The sequence below is a fragment of the Ursus maritimus genome, unplaced genomic scaffold, assembly GCF_017311325.1.
Source record: "Ursus maritimus isolate PB19 unplaced genomic scaffold, ASM1731132v1 scaffold_7, whole genome shotgun sequence".
Classification (NCBI taxonomy): Eukaryota; Metazoa; Chordata; class Mammalia; order Carnivora; family Ursidae; genus Ursus; species Ursus maritimus.
The window spans coordinates 40,903,860-40,923,902 of NW_024426885.1; the positions used below are offsets into that span (position 1 = coordinate 40,903,860).

Below are 20,043 nucleotides of genomic sequence, written 5' to 3' on the forward strand. Positions count from 1 at the left end.
CCCTCGACCCCTTCCTCAGTCTGATGAAACCTGTGGACCCCTTTTTTCAAAAGAAATTTTCTAACATACAATGTTACCAAGAAAGTCAATTACATTAAAATATACTTCTCCAGATACTGTGAAAAACAACTTTGCAATATAGCAATATATCTGCTTTTTAATTAATTCATGGAAGTTACAGGTATGGTTAATACCATTGTGGCTTGTTGCCTGCATTTCAATATTAGGAAATGCTAAGTTTTAGCTACAGTTTATTGAAAATAAAAATGTAAATTTTCCCCATCCAAGTTCTCAGACCCCCTGAAATTCTATCCATGGACAAGAAACCACACTAAAGGCATGATGAAATGCAGGACCTCCTGCCCCAGGGCTAAGTGGAGGGGAAGTCGGCCAGGGATTCACTGTACCCTCACTTTATTGTGAAACCTTGAAAAAGCTACTGCTTTCTCTTCTCCTATCCTGACGCCTTGGAAACGTTTTGCAAGGCAATTTGAAACCACGTCCTTTTCCAGAACAATCCTGATGACTACATGTCCAACGATTAATAAAGACCTTTGATGTGCTTCTTCAACAACTGAAAGCACTGTTGCCAAATACAGGGTCAGTTAATGGACTAATTCTGAATTTTAATGTGGATCTTGTTCCAGTTGCCCTGGGTTGGTTGAGCTTTGGGGTCAGGATTTCTCTTTCCAAATGCTGCCCAGGGAAGGTCCCCGTTCCCCTCACTCCTGCATTTTGGATACCGGCTCAGAGGCAACCGGGGGCCCACACATCCCCTTTCGGGCCCTCACGGGGGAGCTGTCATCTTGCAACCACACAGTCATCACATGCCATTACAGGGGCAACCCGGCAGGCGGGCCCCCCTCCCAAGGCCACCCCAGCCCCCGCGCAACCCTGGCGGGGCTGCGGCGCAGACACACAGGAGCCGGCCGGGTCCTGGGTCTCTATCTCTCTGCAGGGGAGCGGTGAGCGCGCTCGCCCACGCCCACGCCCCCCACACTCCTGGGCGCACACTCGGGCGCACACTCCTGCGCGCGCACGCCGCCACACACGGGCGCACGCACACCGCAGCCGGGCCAGGGACTGCCGAGTCGGCTACAGCCCCGCGTGGTCTGGGGCGCACCGCCGGTCCCCCCGAGGGCGCCGCCGGCCGCCCCGCCCCGCCCCGCCCCTCGAACCCGCCGAGCGGGGCGCGCTGCGGGCTGCAAAGTTTCGCTGCGCCAGTCCGCTGGGGCGGCCCGTCGGCTCGGGCTTGGCTCGGCTCCACGGGGCTCCGGACGGCCGTGACCGCTGGCCCGGGGCTCGGGCGGTGCGGACAGACCTGAGCGCTCGGCTCCCGCCCGGCTCCACACCTCGCCCGGCGCGGATCTCCGCACCCAGAGCCCTTCGCGCCCTCCTGCCCCAGGGTCGGTCCGCAGCCTCCCGTGCGCCCGCGCGTTCTCTCCTCCTTCCCGGCTTCGACCCTTCGCCGCCGCCACCCACCATGGCCCGTGGACCTGCTCGGACGACCCAGCTGCTGCCCCTGCTGCCTCTGCTTCTGCTGCTGCTCCGGGACGCGGGCGGCAGCCACCAGGCGCCCGCCCGGTCCGCCCCGCCTGCAGCCGCTGATGGCCTGGCTGGGATCAAGGACCCTTGGCGGTTCCCGGGGGATGCCGCTGCCACTCTGGGCCCTGGCGCCCAAGACATGGTCGCTGCCCACATGCTCCGGCTTTATGAGAAATACAGTCGGAGGGGCGCGAGGCCGGGAGGGGGCAACACGGTTCGAAGCTTCCGGGCCCGGTTAGGTAAGTAGAGGGGGTCCCGGACAACCCCTCTTGTCCTTCTCCCCCTTCCTCACTTGTTCATCCTCCCCACCATTGCACCCACTTCTTCTCTTCCTTCTATTCATAGACTCATTCATTCATTCACTTATTCACTATTCACCAAGCACTCTATGCCAGGCCCTGAGCCTCCAGTGGGGACGCCAGAGTGGCAGTGACACAGAGTTCCTGCCCCTAAGGTGCTGCAAGACTGGGAGGGTGTCACACTTGCTGGTCTAGACTACCCCATACACAAAGCTTTAAGCACAGTGTGGAGACGATCCTGGGCTGGGGAAGCTCTTGACCGGTCGTATCCATGTCATAGGGGTCAGCTGTGTTGGCTCTTGACAGATGAGAAGGGTACTGAGCGGAAACAGTCAGGTGGGCATCAGGCAGCCCCAGTAGAGGTGCCAGACACTGGGCCCAGGCAGGGGGCGTGAACCTCTAGCTGGGGGCACTTAGTGGGTTCCGGGGCTGGGCAAACAGAGTGGACTGAGAAGAACCTTGGGTGCCTGGTCTGGGGTACACACAACTGAGGCCTGCAAGGCACTAACATGAAATGTTCAGACCATGGGGGTTTGAGGAAGAGTCCAGAAGCTTGGGCAGTGGGGGTGCCCTATTTCCCTCCCACCGTTGCCCCACCTGGGCAGATCCTGTACCTGTCCTCACCTTGGCTGGAGCAGACAGAGGTCACTTACAGAGCGCTCCCTGCCCTGCTCTGAGAGCACTTCCAGCCTGTGGCCTCAGCCGTCAGCCAGCCTGGTTGGCCTACCACTGCGGGCCCTGGGCGAGCACAGAAGAGGTGCAGCCTGGTGGCAAGGGTGGCGGGAAAACCCTGGTTGTCATGGTGACCACCCATGGTCACAGAATGCCATTCCGGAAAGTGTGGGTAGGGGTCCACAGCAGCCCTTGTGGGGGAAAAGGCCATTCATCAGGAGAAAAAAACTGTTGCTCTCTAGGGACCGACGCCTCCCGCGGTGGAGAGGAGCAAGCCCAACACCGGGCCAGACGGTCTGGGTCAGGTCGGCCACCTGTTGACTGCTGGTTGGGTGACTCCAGGTAACACCTGTTACCTGGGAAGCTTGGCCTCGCATAACAATGTATTAGGGAATACCTGCCACCGAGAGGCCTGGGCCGCCATCCTCCACTGAGCAGACCGCTTGGTACTGTTCCTGGGCTCCACGCCAGCTGGACCTAACTCCATTCTCCCTGGTACTTTTTATTTATCACATGGGGTCCATTTCTGGAGCGTCATTATTAAATTAAGCCACTCAAGAATCATCTAGCATGAACATGACCTTGGGCAAATCACTAAAGCTCTGTGGACCTTACTGTACTCATCTAGAAAATGGGCAGGTCCTGCCAGTATCTTCCCTGTGGGGTTGCCCGGAGCCCAGCACTGGCCAGATTAGGTGTGGATGCGTGTTGTTCCTGTGGAAATACAAAGCATTTGTGTTCATGTGGGCGTACACTTGACCTTGCATCCATTAACTCAGTCCTCAGAGCCTTGTCGTTGAGGAAAGCAAGGTCAGCAAAGTCCGTCCTGCAGCAGAAGCGAGCATGTCCCCTGAGCGCCGTCACTGCTACGGCCACGGGTGTGGAGGTGCTCGGTCTTGTCTTTCCGTTTGCCCAGAACGGGGGTAGCACAAGTAACACTTTCGCATGCGGTGTTAGTCCTGAAGAGGACCTGAGGACAGTGCGTCACCTCCAGCCCTCTCATTTTACGGATAAGAAAACCGAGGCGGGGTGGGGGCATTCACAGCAGCAAGGGTGGACCTCCGATGTGCCAAGCCAGAGCGGCTCCCACTGCTAGCGTCTCTTCCACTTGTGTCAGAGCTCAGCCTAGGACTTAGGAGGCAGAGGGTAGAGCAGACCATTCTCTGGGAGATCAGGATTATTCTGGACCAGTCTGCGATGGTCTGGCAAACCCAGCACGCTTATTTGGAACCATTTGACAGCCATGGGTACAAGGCCCAACGCCACCAGCTTTCCCTCTCTGAGCATGGGTTTCTGCACACACAGGATGGAGGTGAAGGTTCGGTGGGACGAGGTGGGTTTGTGCCTGACATAGTATAGGCCCAGGCAGTTTGGTTTCTCACCTCCTCCCTTGATTCGCATTATTAATTGGTTCACACCCAGCCCCCCACCAGCCCTCAGACATGCCCGCTTTGTGAGCCAGCACCCCAGCTGTGAGCAGCTGTGAGCCTGGGCAGGGACCCCTCATCTCATGGACGAGGCACCAATGTGGGGGTTTTAGCTCAGCCCTGGAATATATCAGTACCATCCTGTGGCATCACAGTGGCCTCTGCAGTCTCAGTGGGGTAGTCCCTGCAGCCCTGGAGGCAGTGGAGCCATGGTCCTCACCTGCCGCCAGGAAGGATCGCTCCAGTTCTGTGTGCGGGCTGTGAGCCGGACGGCTGAGGTCCAAATGCTGAGTCTGTGCCCGGGGCAAGGGACTAAACTTGTCCATGACTCAGTTGTTTTGTTGTTTGTTTGTTTGTTTGTTTTTTCACATCTAAAATGGGGCTAGTAATGCTCCCTTCCTTATAGGGTTTTTAAAATGAACTGAGATATGTCAAGTGCTTAAGACAGCGCCTTGGGCATGGGTTCGGTCAGTTACTAGATGCTGTTACTATTACTTTAGTCCCCTCCTTCCTCCCTCCCTTCCGTTGCTCCCTGAAGTGTGTCTTGTTCCCTATTAAGTCTACAGCAGTGGAGAGCGCTTCTGAGCCTGACCCTAAGGCTTAAGATTAGACCTTCCCCCCCGTCCTAAACAATTGTGTCTAACTCTAAGCTCTTCCACTGACCTGTGTGAAATTGGGCAGTTTACTTAACCTCTCCAAGCTTGATGTCTTCATCTTCAAACGAGAGTAATAATACGTAGCTAACTGCCAACAATGCCAACGGTCACGTTCGTTTCAGTTCCCCAAGTATTTCCTGAGCACCTCATTAGATGGCAGGTGCTGTAAGCTCAGAGGACACAAGGATGCACAGATTCTTGGCCAGAAAAGTGCACGAACCAGGGGAAGGGAGAAGCAAGCAGGAGAGTACGGGCAGCAGAACAGGGGGCACAATGCCATGGGGAGGGGCTGTGGGTGTGCTTGGGAGCCAAGGGACGACACTGACCCAGCGCGGGGAGGGTCAGTGGGGAGGGGCCAGCGAAGCCTTCGCCGAGGAGGTGAGGCTCCGGATAGACTCTAAGGGCAGGTGGGGTTTGGCCAGGTGTGGAAGTGCAGCCGACTGCTGTGTGCTGGGGACTAGGAGCAGTTTGGTTTCAATGAGGAAACAATGAGCGGAGAGAGACAGGAGATGGAGGTGGACCCGTGGGCCCAACCAGGCCATCAAGGGCCTTGAGGGGCCTGAGTTTGGCTGCAGCAGTGGGGCAATATTCGTGTGCAGACAGTGGGGGGGGGGGCAAAGCAGGAGGGCAAGGGAGGAGGGAGGGGAGAGAGAAAGGGAAGGAGAGATGCAGGAGGCGGAGAAAGAAGAGAGTATGAAATAAAGTCACACTTAGCTGGAAACCATAGAAAATCACCATAAAAAAGAAAAGAAGTCTTCCTAATCACAAACCCAAATATAACCAGAGTTAATAGTTTAGTGGAATATATAGAATATACAATGCATAATATATATTATAGTTTATATAAATATATTACTCTATTTTATATATACTGTACATTATATATTATGTACACATCATTTTTTACCTTAGTAGGATCATATCTTTAACACGCAGGTAAAACTTGCTCTATCCTCATTTAAAGTCACTTTTTTTCCCATTCCTTGTCATCCTGAACTGGTTTTCACACCTTTTAGCCAGTTGCAGTTTTTCCTATGGAAACGGCTTCCTCCTTGTGGTCTTGAGTTTTTCTTACCAACTGGTAGAGGTTTTCTTGTATAGTAAGGATATTGACTCTTCATCTATAATAGATGATTTCCTCATGAAGCATGAGTGTGACACGAGGGGTGATGGTGATCTGGGGTCGCGGTGGGCCATGGGTGAAGACGGTGGTGGAGGGACGCAGAGTGCAGGATGCTTGTGGAGAAACTGGATGTAAAACCAGCAGGAACTGGGATTGGTTAGATGCAGGAGGGGAGAGGCCACGGGACTCTGGCTCCTGCTGGAGGGGTGGACAGGTGGCAATGCCTCCCACTGGGCATGAGGACAGGGAGCAAGGACATGGTGCCCTGAGCGCAGTGGTAGCCGGTGACATCGCACGGCCAGCACGTTCTGAGCACGTGTTAAGTACCAGACACCATGGTGTGAGCTCGGCAGAGATGATCTTACAACTTTAGGAAGTACATACAAACACTCGGCCCAGCTTCCAGATGTGGAAACTGAGGCACGGAGGAGCTCCATGATTTGCCTTTGGCTAGTAAGTGATGTAAGCAGGCTTTCCCCTGGGGCCTGCCTGGAAGTAGACGCTTGAGACATATTCATTCTCTTCCCTTCTGTGCAGCACCCCTGGTGGCCCATGGCTCCCTTCCTCCAGCTTCCATTGGTGCTTGAATCTTTACCCCCACGTTCTCACTCTGGTCACTCTGATGGCTGTTTCCAGGGCAGTGGATGAAGAGATAAATCTCCATGTGTCTTAGGTTCCGTTCCAATAGAGCAGAGCAGTCTGAGAGCCCTTTTGGCCTGAAGGTTGGCCAGCAGGGTGCCTGGAGGGACCCTTGGATGGGAGCCACCTCTTCCCTCCCCCACCCCGTCCCCTCCCCATTACCCTCAGGAAGGAGGCCGAGTGCCCCCAGAGTGGACCCAGTTAGGATTCTGAGATTTCCAAAAATCCAAGGAGAGAATGGCTCGTCTAAATAAAGTTAGTCCTTTCTTTCTCGGAGAGTTAGAATCCCAGAGCGTCCACATCAGGACTCGTGTTTGCAAAACGGTTTGCGCTCCGCAGCATGCGGTCTTTGTCACATTCGCTGTTAGGGAGATCACCATTCTAGTCAGAATACACAGGGGAGCATGGCCTTGGGGTCAGACAGACCTGGGTGCGCGCCCTGGCCCTGCCCCTCACCAGCTGGGTGACTTTAGGCAAGTTAGATCCCCTTTCTGAAGCTCCATCTTTTTCCAGAGAATGAATGACCCATCATCTGCTCTCCTCTTTGGGAAACTGGGGAATCGAGCATGCGTACACACTTGGAGCTTGGACCTCCGTAACTGGTAAATGATCGTATTCCTATTTTGAAGACGAGAAAACTGAGGCTCTAGCGGAAGTAACTGGACAAAGATCCTGCTCCCCAGGGTCTCCAGTTGGATTTGTGTCATCAGCTCCATCTCCCCAAAGAATGAGGCTTTCTGGACTTTCAGGATGTGTTTGGTGAGCTTGAAGGCATCAGGCAGGGGTCCCCCTTTGTTAACGGAAGCAGCCAGATCTAGCAAAGGCCCCACGCTTCCCCCGTCATTCACCACTTACTTCTGGGCACCGCCTCTCGCTCAGGCTGTGGGCTAGGACCTGGGGATGCAGCCGTGCGCAGAGCTGGCAAAGCTCCGCTCCCTTGGAGTTCGTGTTCTAGGGGGGAAGAGAAATAATAACAAAGAAATACGTATCAGGATGTTGGGAAGTGACATGAAGACAAATGAAGCAGGGGACAGAGTGACGGGGTTTCTCTTCCGGCCACAGGAGCCAAGGGTGCCCTTTATTAGAGATGCCCTTTGAGTGGAGAACGGAAGGGGAGGGGGTTGGGCCTGGAGGAGGAGGGGTGATGGCAGAGGGAACAGCTGAGGCAGAGCCCTGAGAGGGGAATTTCATGTTGGAAGGACCAGAAGCCAGGGTGACTGAGGCAGGGAAGGGGGTGGGGAGGGAGGCAGGCCAGGTCAAGCAAGGCCTCTGCAAGGGATTCCGTTTTGCTTTCGGGGCAATGGAGGGCTGTGAGCAGGGCAGTGGCCTGTGAGTGACTGCGCCCTGCATCCCCAGGGCCTCACTTGGACAGTGCTCTGTAAAGCTGCGACAGGGTGGGAGATGGGAGTCATCACGATGGCCCGTCTGTCTCATCCCTAAGTTGAGCCCCTCCGGTCACCTTTTCCAGGACCCCAGTCAATGCAACACTGAACCCAGAGTAGGAGTTTCCCAAATGTTTAGTGAGAAAGGGAGGGAGGCAGGGAGGGAAGGAAGAAAAAGAGAAAGGAAAAGGACAGGAGGGAGGGCGGGAGAAGGGAGAGAGGGAAGGAGGGAGGGAAGGTCTTTTCTTGCTGACCATGAGACATGGCACCCGCATGGTTCACAGGAAATAGGGACTTCTCTTAGGGGTTTCTCCATCGAGGCCTGGTCTCATGCAGCCGGGAGACTTCATGTAGGTTCCCCTCTCTCGTCACAACCTGGAGCCCCCTGCACTGCATGCATGCAGACACAGTCAGAGAGCGGAGCCAGCCTGTGGCCCTTCACACGCTGGGGATGGGCTGGCCCATCTCCACCCCACAGTTCCCACGGAGACGGTCTGCAGGCAGCACGCTGCCTCATGAGAGACAAGCTCCCTATGGCCAAAGGTGTTCAAGCCACACGGAGGAAGGACTCCTGAGTGGAACTGTTCAGGTAGGGTGACCTCCAAGTCCCTCCCCCTGTCAGTCTCAGGGCACACTGTCTGTGGTTCTCTGTCGGAAGAGGAGCCATATTTGCTGTCTCTCTCCTGCATCCGGTGCAGGAATAACCCTCAGGGAAGGCCGACCCTCCTCTCAGGCACTTCCTGCTCCCCGGGGGCACGCCTCCCAGCGCCTTTCTTGGGTCACACCCACCTCAGGCCAAAGCTGCTGTCCCTGGCATGGTGGTCACAGTTGACCTTCTTCATAGATCTCCTAGTCCGTTAGTTCATCCTTGGGAGGGAGGCTGGGGTCTTTCCTCCGGGGAGGCCTATCTCTGTTGCCCCAGTCCGCTGTGTTCTTCCTCACCAAAGGCTGTAAATTCCCGGGCCAGAGATGCTTGCATCCTGCTGCAATGGGCCAGCTCTTCGCAAGTGTCAGCTATGTCTGTCCTAGAGCCACCTAACGCATTTCCTAGCGACAGTCTGTAGCAGAACTACAGACTTCAGTTGGGTTAAAGAAAAACACTTTATCTGCCTTGTTGGCTGGGTTACAACTCAGATAATTTGGATCACTGGGGGATACTGAGTCGGTGTAGGAAGAGCTTGCTTGCTCTGCCAGCCTTGGTCCTTTAGATGGAAGTGGCAAGGAACCACATTTAGGGACTCCTTCTTGGTGCCCGGCACCCTACATATGCTGTTTATTTAATCCTGCAAGCAGTCATGTGAACTAGAGACCCCGCTGTCTGCCTGAGGCAAATGAGCTTGGTGTGGTCCTGATGCGGCCTGGGGACCTGGTTCCTAGGGCCCTGTCCAGCTTGGAGGATAGGGGGCTGCACTGTTGGCGAGCTTGCACCCCACCCACACATCAGCCCTAGATACACAAACTTGCCTGATGGTTAGAGCCCTCTGGGATGCTGGTTAAAACACAAATCCCTTGGCCAGATTGTCCCAGAGCCTCTGAATCAGCATCTCCAGGGGAGGAAGGCAGAGAGCAGGAAGTTGGGGAAACACAGACCTTGAGCCCAGGACTCCAAAGGCTGCAGTGTCTGGAGAAGGCAAGTTCAATCGGCCATCACGGCCCTGCTCCTTATGTGTGGAGCACGGTGAGGGACTGCCGCTCTTCTCCTGTGGGTTTGCTCAGAGGGTCAGATAAGGCAGGGTCTTTAGAGTGTTATCTGCCTCTTGACTGACATTTATCAGGTCCTCTGTGGATATGATTTTTCCTTCCTTCGTCTCTCATGGTCCATTGAGAGTACATGACAGTTCCCAATCGCATTATGCCTTCTTCCCGTAACGAAGACAAGTCCCAGCTGATTCTGTGGGTGCAGGTGTCAGAACAGCTAAGACCCTGACCCATGCCCTTTGGGCCCAGAGTGCCTGCGCCCATACACAGTCCCGTGCGTCAGAGCTCTGTCCCTCTGGCAGCTTCACCCAGCAGTCTGCACCCACCAGACACCTGGCACCTGGAAGTAGAGCAGTGGGAGGGAGGCAGCCAGCCTGGCAGCTCTGGTCTCCCGCCAGCCCGCAGTATCACAGGGCGGCCTGGGGAGCAACTCCTTCCCCCTGCCCGAACCCTCGGGAGGACTTGGCCACTCAGAGAACTCATGCTACCTGGGCTCGGGGCAGCTTCCTGGGCCACAGATGAGGATGCTGTGCCCCGTGGTCCTGGGATGCACCTGGTAGAACCAGGCAAGAAGGAAGAGGGGTTTGACAGTCCCAGGGATTCAGGGGCCAGGACATTCTGGAGCTGCAGATGGGATGTTTGAGGAATGCCGGTCTTTCTCAGGATTTGGGCCTCTCGAGAGCAACCTGGGCTTTGTAGATTTTGTCAAGTGGCCTGGTGCAACCCTGATACTGCTCTTCCTTTGTCCGACAAGCTTTACAAGGCCTTGGGCAAAACATGTAGCAGACAGCTGTGCCCTCAAGTCCAGTTTCCCTCAGAAGACATTTGGAACACAGGGGAGTCAGGGGCGCTCTGCTTCATTCACCTCGTTTGGAAGAATGACCGCATTTAACGTCTGTGAGCTAGAGGGCTGAGTACACGGAGGAGGATGCTCTGACAGGGCTTGCACCCGACTCGAAGCGTCCCGAAAACCTGATTCCACCTTACCTCCTCCGTGGAGGTGTCAGCGGTATTTGCGCGTTTGTGCATTGAGGGCACTGGGGTGCGGGGAGAGGATGCAGGGAGGTGCTCGTGTCTGCTACCTCTTCCTTTTTGTAGTGGGATACTGACAATCCCCAACCTCTCCAACCTCAATTCCTCAGCTGTTCATGGAGGATAAGTAAGGGCGCCCTCCTCAGTTTACTGTGAGGGTAACCCGGGATGAGGAAAGCCTGACTGGCCTGGAGGGGCTCCCTAAATGGGCACTCTTCCTCCATCCCAGCCCTGGGTGGGAGACCCCCTGAGCACCGGGACCTAGCTAAGAAAGAACCTAACCTGTTATGATCTCTCCTGCCCGCACAGAAATGGTCGACCAGAAGGCTGTGTATTTCTTCAACCTGACTTCTATGCAGGATTCAGAAATGATCCTCTCAGCCACATTCCACTTCTACTCAGAACCACGGTGGCCCCGGGCACGAGAGGTACCATGCAAGCAGTGGGCCAAGAATGTGTCCTGCCGCCTCCTGCCCGCGGGCCTGCCCACACACCAGCAGCTGCTCTTTCGCAGTCTCTCGCAGAACACAGCCACGCAGGGGCTGCTCCGCGGAGCCGTGGCCCTGGTGCCCCCGCCACGGGGCCTGTGGCAGGTCAAGGACATCTCCCCCATCGTCAAGGCAGCCCGCCAGGATGGCGAGCTGCTCCTCTCTGCCCAGCTGGATTCTGGGGAGAAGGCCCCAGGGGTGCCCAGTCCAAGCCCCCACGCCCCTTACATCCTCATCTACGCTGACGACCTGGCCATCTCAGAGCCCAATAGTGTGGCAGTGACGCTGCAGAGATATGACCCCTTCCAGGCTGGAGACCCGGAGCCCGGCGCAGCCCCCAACAGCTCAGCAGACCCCCGGGTACGCCGGGCCACTCAGGCCACTGGGCCCCTCCAGGACAATGAGCTGCCAGGACTGGACGAGAGGCCGGCGCACGCCCCCCACGCACAGCACTACCACAAGCATGAACTGTGGCCTGGCCCCTTCCGGACCCTGAAGCCACGGCCAGGGCGCAAGGACCGAAGGAAGAAGGGCCAGGATGTGTTCATGGCCTCCTCGCGGGTGCTGGACTTCGACGAGAAGACGATGCAGAAAGCCCGGAGGAAGCAGTGGGCCGAGCCGCGGGTCTGCTCCCGCAGGTACCTGAAGGTGGACTTCGCAGACATCGGGTGGAATGAATGGATCATCTTGCCCAAATCCTTCGACGCCTACTACTGCGCGGGAGTGTGCGAGTTCCCCATGCCCAAGGTAGGCTGTCTGGGCAGCGCCGCTGTGTTCAGCCCGTCGTCTGGCTGTGGCTCCCGGCTCTGCCCCTGCCGCCAAGTCCCTCTGCCTTGGGACCTCTTTCTCAGCTGTGAACAGGGATTAGAACCCCTCCCATCTATTCAAGGTGGGAGTGGGTCGGCAGAGGTCCTCGGGTGGCTGCCCGGCAGGGGACTACGGCCCGCAGACGGACGCGGTTTGGCTGGGCTTTTGAAAGGGCTGACTTAAGCCGAGTTTGAATTTTATTTTATTTATTTATTTTTAAAGATTTTATTTATTTATTTGACAGAGATAGAGACAGCCAGCGAGAGAGGGAACACAAGCAGGGGGAGTGGGAGAGGAANTCCATCTCCTTAGGTGTGCGTTCCCACGCAGCCGCCGCCCCACGGAGTTGGTACCTGCTCCCCCCGTAAGCAAGACAGGCCTCCGAAGCCCCTTCCTCACCAAGGCTCTCATTCCTCTTCCTGGCCTGGACCTCAGGGCCTTGGGGTCTGTGACCAGCACAGAGTTGGCCTCATTTGCGGAGTCTCCCCTTTCCTCCGGGCTGGGTTGTGGCTCTGTCCATCCATCTCCCCGCGGCCAGAGCTGCGGTGGGCTGGCTGCCAGCTGAGGTCGGCCCTCCCCACGGAGTGCACACTTGCCTCCCGCTTAGCTCCTCTGCTGAGTTCCAGGTCATTCCCTCCCGTTCAAGAAAGGAAGTCCGTGCATAAATCCAATTTGAATGTAAATAAATCAGTCAGCTGAGAGTTCCCAGCCACAGACATGGGGCAGCATTAACCTGTTTGGGAATTAAGGGGCTTTTCTTGCATGTGCAAGAGAGAGGAAGGGAGCTGCCGGACAGAGAGACAGGTGGGGGCTGGTGGAGCCCAGCCCAGGCCTGGGCAGATGCTGAAGGAGCAGTCCGCAGGCTCCAGCTGGCTGGCCCGGCACTTACCTTATCAGTCTGGCGGACTGCCTGCCGCCTTCCCTGACAGCGGCCTGAGCCCGCAAATCAGATGTCCCTACCTGGCTGCCCTGCCCACCTCCCCACGCAAGGGGCCGTCCTCATCAGCACACTACGTGTAACACTGCCTTTGGCCCGCCATGAGCTGAAACTCCTGTGGCTTGGTCCTGTTTCTCTTGTTGGAGGTGCTTGAGAACAGCATTCTCTGTGCTTGTGGCTGGGACCCCGACTTTTCTGGGGGTGCGAGGCTGCCTGGAGAGGGAAAGAAAGCCCGCACGGCCCCCGCAAGCATGGTTTCCAGCTTTCTGTGACTTTTGGCTGCTTGCTAACTGTGAGGGATCTTGGTCAAGTTACTTAGACATTTTAAGCCTCCACTCCCACACCAGTAAAATAGAGGTAATCCATCCCATACGATTGATACTATGAGAAGACGGGGCGGTGAAGTGAAGCAGTCCCTGACACCCCACAGTCGGACTCATCTGGGAAACGTCCATTCCAGCCCCATCATGCCGGTGCACACACGCCTGGGGGCCTTCCCGTCCAGTGCTAAGAACAGGCTCACACGGGTCGCATGTCTGAACTCCTGGGCCTGTGAAATGTGGGCAGCTGCGGCCCGGGCAGAACAGCTGGGCATCACCCTCCGGACGGTTCCTGCCCAGGTCCAGGGGCTCCTTGGGGATGAGCGATGCACAGGTGCCCCCAAGTGGCCAGTCGTGTACGGATGTAACTTCCCTCCTCCTGGGACACTCAACGGGCAGGAAGGCCAGAGATTTTGCACAGCTCTCTGGGACTGTCTGCGGCTGACTTTGGAGGAAATGTGTGCCCCTGGAACTTCCCTTTTTCTTCTATATCGACACCTTTTCTGCAGCCCCAGTCGAGGACGTGCAGGTGGCACAGTGGGTGGGTGAGGGTAGAGCCCCTCGGTGACCGCGCTCCTTTCCTGCCTTGCAGATTGTCCGCCCGTCCAACCACGCCACCATCCAGAGCATCGTCAGGGCTGTGGGCATCGTCCCGGGCATCCCAGAGCCTTGCTGTGTTCCCGACAAGATGAACTCTCTGGGGGTCCTCTTCCTGGATGAGAACCGGAATGTGGTTCTGAAGGTGTACCCCAACATGTCTGTGGAGACCTGTGCCTGCCGGTAAGACCAGCCACTCCGGGGCGGAAGGAAACCTCTCCCCCGCCCCACACCGAGCAGGGCAGCATCCTCAGGGCCTTCTGGGGTGAGGGCTTCGTGAGGGGTACAGCTGCATATACGGGCCAGAGCTTACAGGCACCCTTGCTGGGTCCCAGAAAGATCTGTCCCCCGGGGCCCATTCTGGGCTCTCTCGTTGCTGATGACTTAGCGCCCTACATGCCAGTCTGAATCCGCTGAAAGAAACCGGGAACTGACCCTCGCCTGAAGGCTGCTCGTCGTCCATCCCCTCTGCTCTGAAGACCTGAAAGCCAAACGGGTCCGCCATGGTGGCTTTTGTGACCATCATCTCGTAACCGGGGAGGAAGGCTGCAGGCGTGAGGGCGTCCGCTCTCTTCACAAGGAAAGAACCTCTGTTTAAACAGTCAGTTGAACACACTTTGGGCCACATGTTGATACTGAAACGCAGCGCCTGAATAACGGTATGAACTTTGAAACTCTGCCGCAAAAGCTTTCACACACACAGTATGCACATATAACCCATTGTGGTCTCTTTTTCTTAATATATATTTTATTTTTAAACAAAGAGGGGGGAGTGGACACCATTCCCCACAGAGGTAATCAGGCAGGTTAAGTGTGCATTGTTTAAACATGTTTATTGAAATAACACATGCAGTGATATGTTGGAATACTAAAAAATAACCAAGATTTTTATATTTTTGTAAATTATACTTTCTATACTGTAGATTGTGTATGTTATGTGTTTTTATGGAAAGCTAATAAATTAAAGGTACAGTGGTATCTTGAAAAACTGAATGTCACCCGTTCCAAAATATGTATATATCCCCACCTACACATATGACATCTTGGGGGCCGCTGGGCCTCCGTTAGGAGTAGAGCCCCCTAGGCCTCTCTACACCTTCTTGTCTCTATCCTAAACTACAGAAACCAGCTACTCCTATGCCTTCCAGCATCCTGCCTGCCCACTTTGCTGCTCAGTGGCCATCCTGGGCTCAGCCAGGCAGGATAGAGCCCCAGGCAGGCACAGTGGTCTCACATCCTGAGCCTCAGAGGGGCATCGAGTGATTGAAAAGTGTCTGAGACATTTAAAGGAACATCTGTGCTGCCCTGGGTAGAGACCTCTTCCTTGGGGTACTTCAAGCAAGAGATTCAATGGGAAGTAGTCAGGGGTGTCTCCTAAGGTCCAGGGGCTCTTGCTTCCTCATCAGCAGCCCCATCCCAAAATAGCTCCCCATTAATGGTTCCCTTACTCCCGAGCTGACATCCCCCCGTGCAGGCATCAACTCTAGTGCCTGAAGCTGATGGGCCAGCATATCTGAAGGAGAATCTGGGTCCGATTTGGGCCGGTGTATAACAGCCTTTCGGGTGGAAGCTGAGAGGATGATACAGCCCCAAGTCTGACTTGGAGGAGACGGAGGACCCATGAGCAGTCCTCGGAGGGGGCACTTAGGAGGAGAAAAGCAGCCCATGGCGTCTTCTTAAGTCAGGCTCCTGAGCCGAGCGTGCTTGGGCAAGGGATAGATGGGGAAGTGCTCCCAGGAGCAACAGGTAAGGAAGGGGGAAAGCTGGTCAGGAGGCCAAGAAACCAAGCACCCCAGATCCTGGATCTTGTGGGGAGCTCTGGAGCTTGATTACACTTCAGGGTTCACCCAGCCTTGAAGCAAGGGAGCTGGGCATTCAGACCTCTTCTCCAAGCTGCTCCCAGGTGGGGAGATGGAAACTCCCAGGTCTCTGGCCCTCTTCATGGCAGCTCTAGAAGCCCAGGTGGACTCTGCAGAAGGCCGCGGTGGCTGCAGCTAGAGGCAGAGGAACAGACGCTGGAAGGGGTGCCCAGAACAGGTAGGTGGGAGGTTGGGGGGGGGGTCTCAGGGCACCCAGCAGAGTCCAGCAGAGTCTGCTCAGCGTCTGCTCAGCGGCCCTGGGCACGCGGCCCCACCCAGGCAGAGATCAGGTGAGGCAAGGGGGTGGCCCTTAGCACACACACTGCCTTATTCCTTCAGGGACTGCGCTGGGCCGGCAGGATCTCTGCCCTGGGTGCTGGGTGTCCCAAACTGCTCTGCATACAGAGCGTCTGGCTGGCCACATCCAATCCTTTTTGGAACATAACAGGATATAAATTAATAGCAAAATGAGTAAAAATATTGTGACTTGATAAGGCTCCCAATGCCTTTCTTCTCAATACTAGATTCTTCCTTTCTCCATGGCACCCCCAATTTTTTCTCATACACTGCTCCCCTTCCATTTCTTGATGAAGCTCGGGTGTCCTATGAGAGTTCTGTCTTATTCTTTCCAGCATTCGTAGTTTCTGGGAGATCTGGGTCACCACAAAAGCCTACGACTTCTGTGAGCCTTCATTTCCGGTTTACAAGGATGGGGGGCAGGCTGGGAGGATCCCCCCTGTGTCCAGCCACGCAGGGGCGCCACGGTTGTGCCAGGATGGATGTGACCCAGCAGTGACGACTTTGGAGTCAGCCCTGGCTGTTCAAGACTATTTCCTTTTATCAAAAGCTGGAAACATAAGATCCTTCACGGATAAACTGATGCCCCTGAGATTTTTATTCCTTTTTTCTCTTCTACTTTCAGAGAGAAGGATGCTCATTCCAGCTTTGCAGTATTTTTCCTTCCCTCTCCATTCTAATCCCACCCTAAATCCCTCAGTCTGTGCCGGCAGTCCTGTCTGTATGAGTAGGGGTCACCCTGCTCAGCAGAGAAATGTACCTGTTTGTTCAATTATTTAGCGGCTACTGTGTGCCCAATCCCGTACAACGCCGTACAGACATACTTTATCTCTTAAAGGCTCATACGAATTTCCTCTTTTATCGAATCCAATGTGCAGATTTGAATGTGCATCAGAATCAGATGGAGGGCTTGACCAGGTTGCTGGGCCCTGCCTCTAGAGTGGCTGACCCAGGCCAAGATTTTGCATTTTTTTTTTTTTTAGTTGAACAGATTTTATTAAGTAACTACTGACAGCAAGGGACAATACTGAGCTCCATTCCTTTTTTTTTTAATTTTTTAAATTATATTATGTTAGTCACCATACAGTACATCCCCGGTTTCCGATGTAATTTCTAACCAGTTTTCAAGTGCTGCTGCTGGAGGGCCAGGAACCACACTTTAAGAACCACTGTTCCAGTAAATGCACTGACCAGCTGGGCACGGTCCTGAGACTGATGCCATCTATGCCAGATGTGAGCTGGGTCTTGCAGAGGCTCAGAGCTGGGAAGGGTCCCAGCCCCTGCTCTGCCTGGCTCATTCTCTCTCCTTACAGCCTCAGGGTGGGTCCAGTTTTCATTCTCCGGGCAATGTGTGGGTAAATGTGGAGTTTGTGAAGCTCACAGGAACAGGTGTCTTCATGGCATACCTTCTGGGACAGAGGGGTTCCTAACCCCCTGGAGGCAGCTGTATCATGGAAATTCAGGCAGATCATGTCCCACCTCCATGAAGGAAGGCTGAAGTCTGTCTGCTGGAGAGATGAGCGTTAGCAGTCCTTGAAACAAATGGAGGAGTCAGATGTGCCTCTCTTATTCATTAAATTGTACTTCTCCCATAGCGATCGCACGTGATGACTCCATTTCTGTAATTCACAAGTCCTGGGAGAGATGGAACTACACAGGGGCTTTGGTTAAACATCACCACAGCATAGTAATGCCAAACTATCTGGGCATCAAGTACGGACAGAGGGACAAGGCTGGGTCAGCAGCCACCAGGACAGAGCCAGCCTGACCCACACAATGGGTACCCTGAGGTGTACCCTGAGGTGTTCAAGGACCTGTGCAGATACAAGCATGGAGGCCTGCCCAGAGGAGGCGTCTGATCCACCGTGAATACAAGGCCTTCTCTCTGGCCATGTCAAATTGCAGGAAGGATATGCCAGCTCAAGCCAACAGCAGACAGTGATCCTGGGACCCGTCCTAGTGGTTGTCAGATGAATCCAGATGTCTGAGCACTGTCACTCAGAACACAGAGGCTGTGTGGTGGAATGCAGTCTGGAGCAGGCACTAAAAGGCAGGGGGGACTGGCGCAGGTGGAGAGCAGTGGGGAAGAGTGTGAGGCATTCCAAATTGAAAGCACAGCTAAAGCAGGGGCAGGGCAGAGCCACTCCAGGGGTAACAGAAACAGGGATGGAAAAATCAGACATTGTACAGACAAGAGCAAGAATGAGTACTTGATGAATGCCTACCGCGTGCCAGGCTCCGTACTAACGGCACTCAGTGTTCCTGAGGAGCGCCCAGGCCTTCGGGATCACTCGGGCCCTCTCCCTGGACACACAGCCCAGAACCAAATATGATTCCTGAGCATGGCCCTGGACCAGGTGTGGGTACAAAGCAGCTACCGCTGTACCTTCTAGAAAGCTGAAGTCCAGACCCTGTGGTGTGGCTCATCAAAACAGGGAGAAAATAGAGTCCAGCTCAGCTAGCAAAGCGAAGTAACATTTTTTGTTCATCAAATTGCTGAAGACTAGAAAGAACTACCGGTGAGGGGTGGTAAGACAGGTGCTTAGGCTCTGCTAATGTAAGTGAGTAGTAAGAGAGCATTTCTGGAAAGCAACTTTCAATGTTTACCAAGAGCTTTGAAGTCGTTTGCAGTTTGGCTTAGACACCCCTCTTCTGATGAACCTTCTTAAGAAAAGAATATAAAATTTAGCCTGTAACAATGTGCCTTGCAACATTATCTTAATAAAGAGCCCAATTGTCCTACAGTTGGAGAATGTTGAATACATTAGGATGGGTCCATACTGTTGGATATTATTCAGTCATTAAAAATGAAGTATATGAAAATGGCATGGGAAGATACTTTCACCATCCTTAAGTAGTGGCTTCTTCCGGGGACCAGATCTAGACCCCACTCGGGGATTATCCCAATCTGATTCTCATTCCTCGAGGCCAGCAGCATCACCCCCATCTAAACCAATCAGCGCATTGCATTCCCCTCGTTCACAATGATTGGCTAGGGCATGGGCGGATGACCCAATCAGGACCAAGAAGCCTCCCTGAGACTAACGGGGACTTCCTGGAGAAGAGGCTTTTGCCCCTGCCGCCCCCCCCCCACCCCGCACCCGTGGGAGCACAGGCTCCGTGTGAACTGGATGCAATGCGGACCTGCTGCAACCATCTTGCCAAAAGAGGGAGGCGGAGGGTAAAGACCACACTCTGGGCATGGAGAAAACATTACTACAACTTAGCCTGGTCTCTGGACCAGGCTCTGCTCAAGTCAAACCTTCCCTGGACTTTGCAGCTTTCATTAGTTAGTCATAATCCGCTTTGCTTAAAACTTTGGATTCTGCTTTTCTGCGATCTACCACAAAAAGAACTCTAAATGATATACTTTTTAAAAATTCTTTCTTTTAATTGTAGTAAAATATACATATCATCAAATTTCCATCTGCAGCTCAGTGGCCTCTGGCACATTCACATTGTTAGGTCGCCACCACCGCCGTCCCTCTGCAGCGTCCGCTCATCTTGCCAACCTAGACGTCTGCACCTACTTCCTCCTAACAAGGTCTCTGAAATCACACCACCTTGAGGAGAGTGGGAGTCTGAGCTGGCGGCGCAGGCTCCCCACAAGATCCTAGAGGTTTGTGAGAGAGGGCAGAATGGGATCATAATTCAGCCACAGACGGCTTCATCTCTCACGCCAGCCACACGCCTTTTGAAGAATGTAAGCCTGGAGAATGCCTAAGAAATCTCTTATCTTGGTGCCCAAAGGGGGATGTTACGGAGACCTGGGAAGGAATTTGAACCAGTCAGGGCATCCCAGCAGCTGTGGTCAAGCAGCTGTTAGACGTGTGGGACCCACCTCCAACAGCAAAATCAGGGGTCACGGAGAAGCAACAGTAGGTGGGACCTGCTAGGACCTCTTTCTCCCTCGCCTCTTCCAGCATGAAGAAGCTGGACTGATACCATCCCACCTCCACTTCCTTTGGACTGAATAAACCTGTAGGGCACTTGGACGATATAGGAAATGGATCAGACTTCCTGATAATATGGGTCAGGAGGCCTGATGCAATTAGTTAAAAACAGTAAAGGAAGGACAGCTGGATGTATTGATACCCTGAGCTTATTGGGCAGATAATTCCAGAAGTGCACAGGCACATTGTTTTACACAGCTCTGGGGGCATCACCCACATTACAGTCTACGTGACCAGCACCTACCTCCAGGCAGGGCTCGTGTGTAGCCTCCACGGCCAGATGTGGTGACCCCATATGTAAACAGGTCCACG

At 54.6% G+C, this 20,043-nt stretch overlaps 1 protein-coding gene across 1 annotated transcript; it reads left to right on the forward strand.

Annotated features, from left to right (window-relative positions):
• The first annotated feature begins 1,236 nt into the window (after positions 1-1,236).
• On the forward strand, positions 1,237-14,615 carry GDF10 (growth differentiation factor 10). Its single transcript, XM_040623813.1, has 3 exons — positions 1,237-1,784; positions 10,783-11,708; positions 13,618-14,615. The coding sequence occupies exons 1-3, from the start codon at positions 1,484-1,486 to the stop codon at positions 13,807-13,809; spliced, it is 1,419 nt and encodes a 472-aa protein (XP_040479747.1). The 5' UTR covers positions 1,237-1,483; the 3' UTR covers positions 13,810-14,615.
• Positions 14,616-20,043: the final 5,428 nt, after the last annotated feature.

Bases quoted from the DNA above. Each gene is read 5' to 3' on its own strand.
- GDF10 (XM_040623813.1), top strand. From the start codon at position 1,484: ATGGCCCGTGGACCTGCTCGGACGACCCAGCTGCTGCCCCTGCTGCCT. The intron at 1,785-10,782 runs GTAAGTAGAGGG...CTGCCCGCACAG, and splicing joins AAGCTTCCGGGCCCGGTTAG to AAATGGTCGACCAGAAGGCT. The intron at 11,709-13,617 runs GTAGGCTGTCTG...CCTGCCTTGCAG, and splicing joins GCGAGTTCCCCATGCCCAAG to ATTGTCCGCCCGTCCAACCA.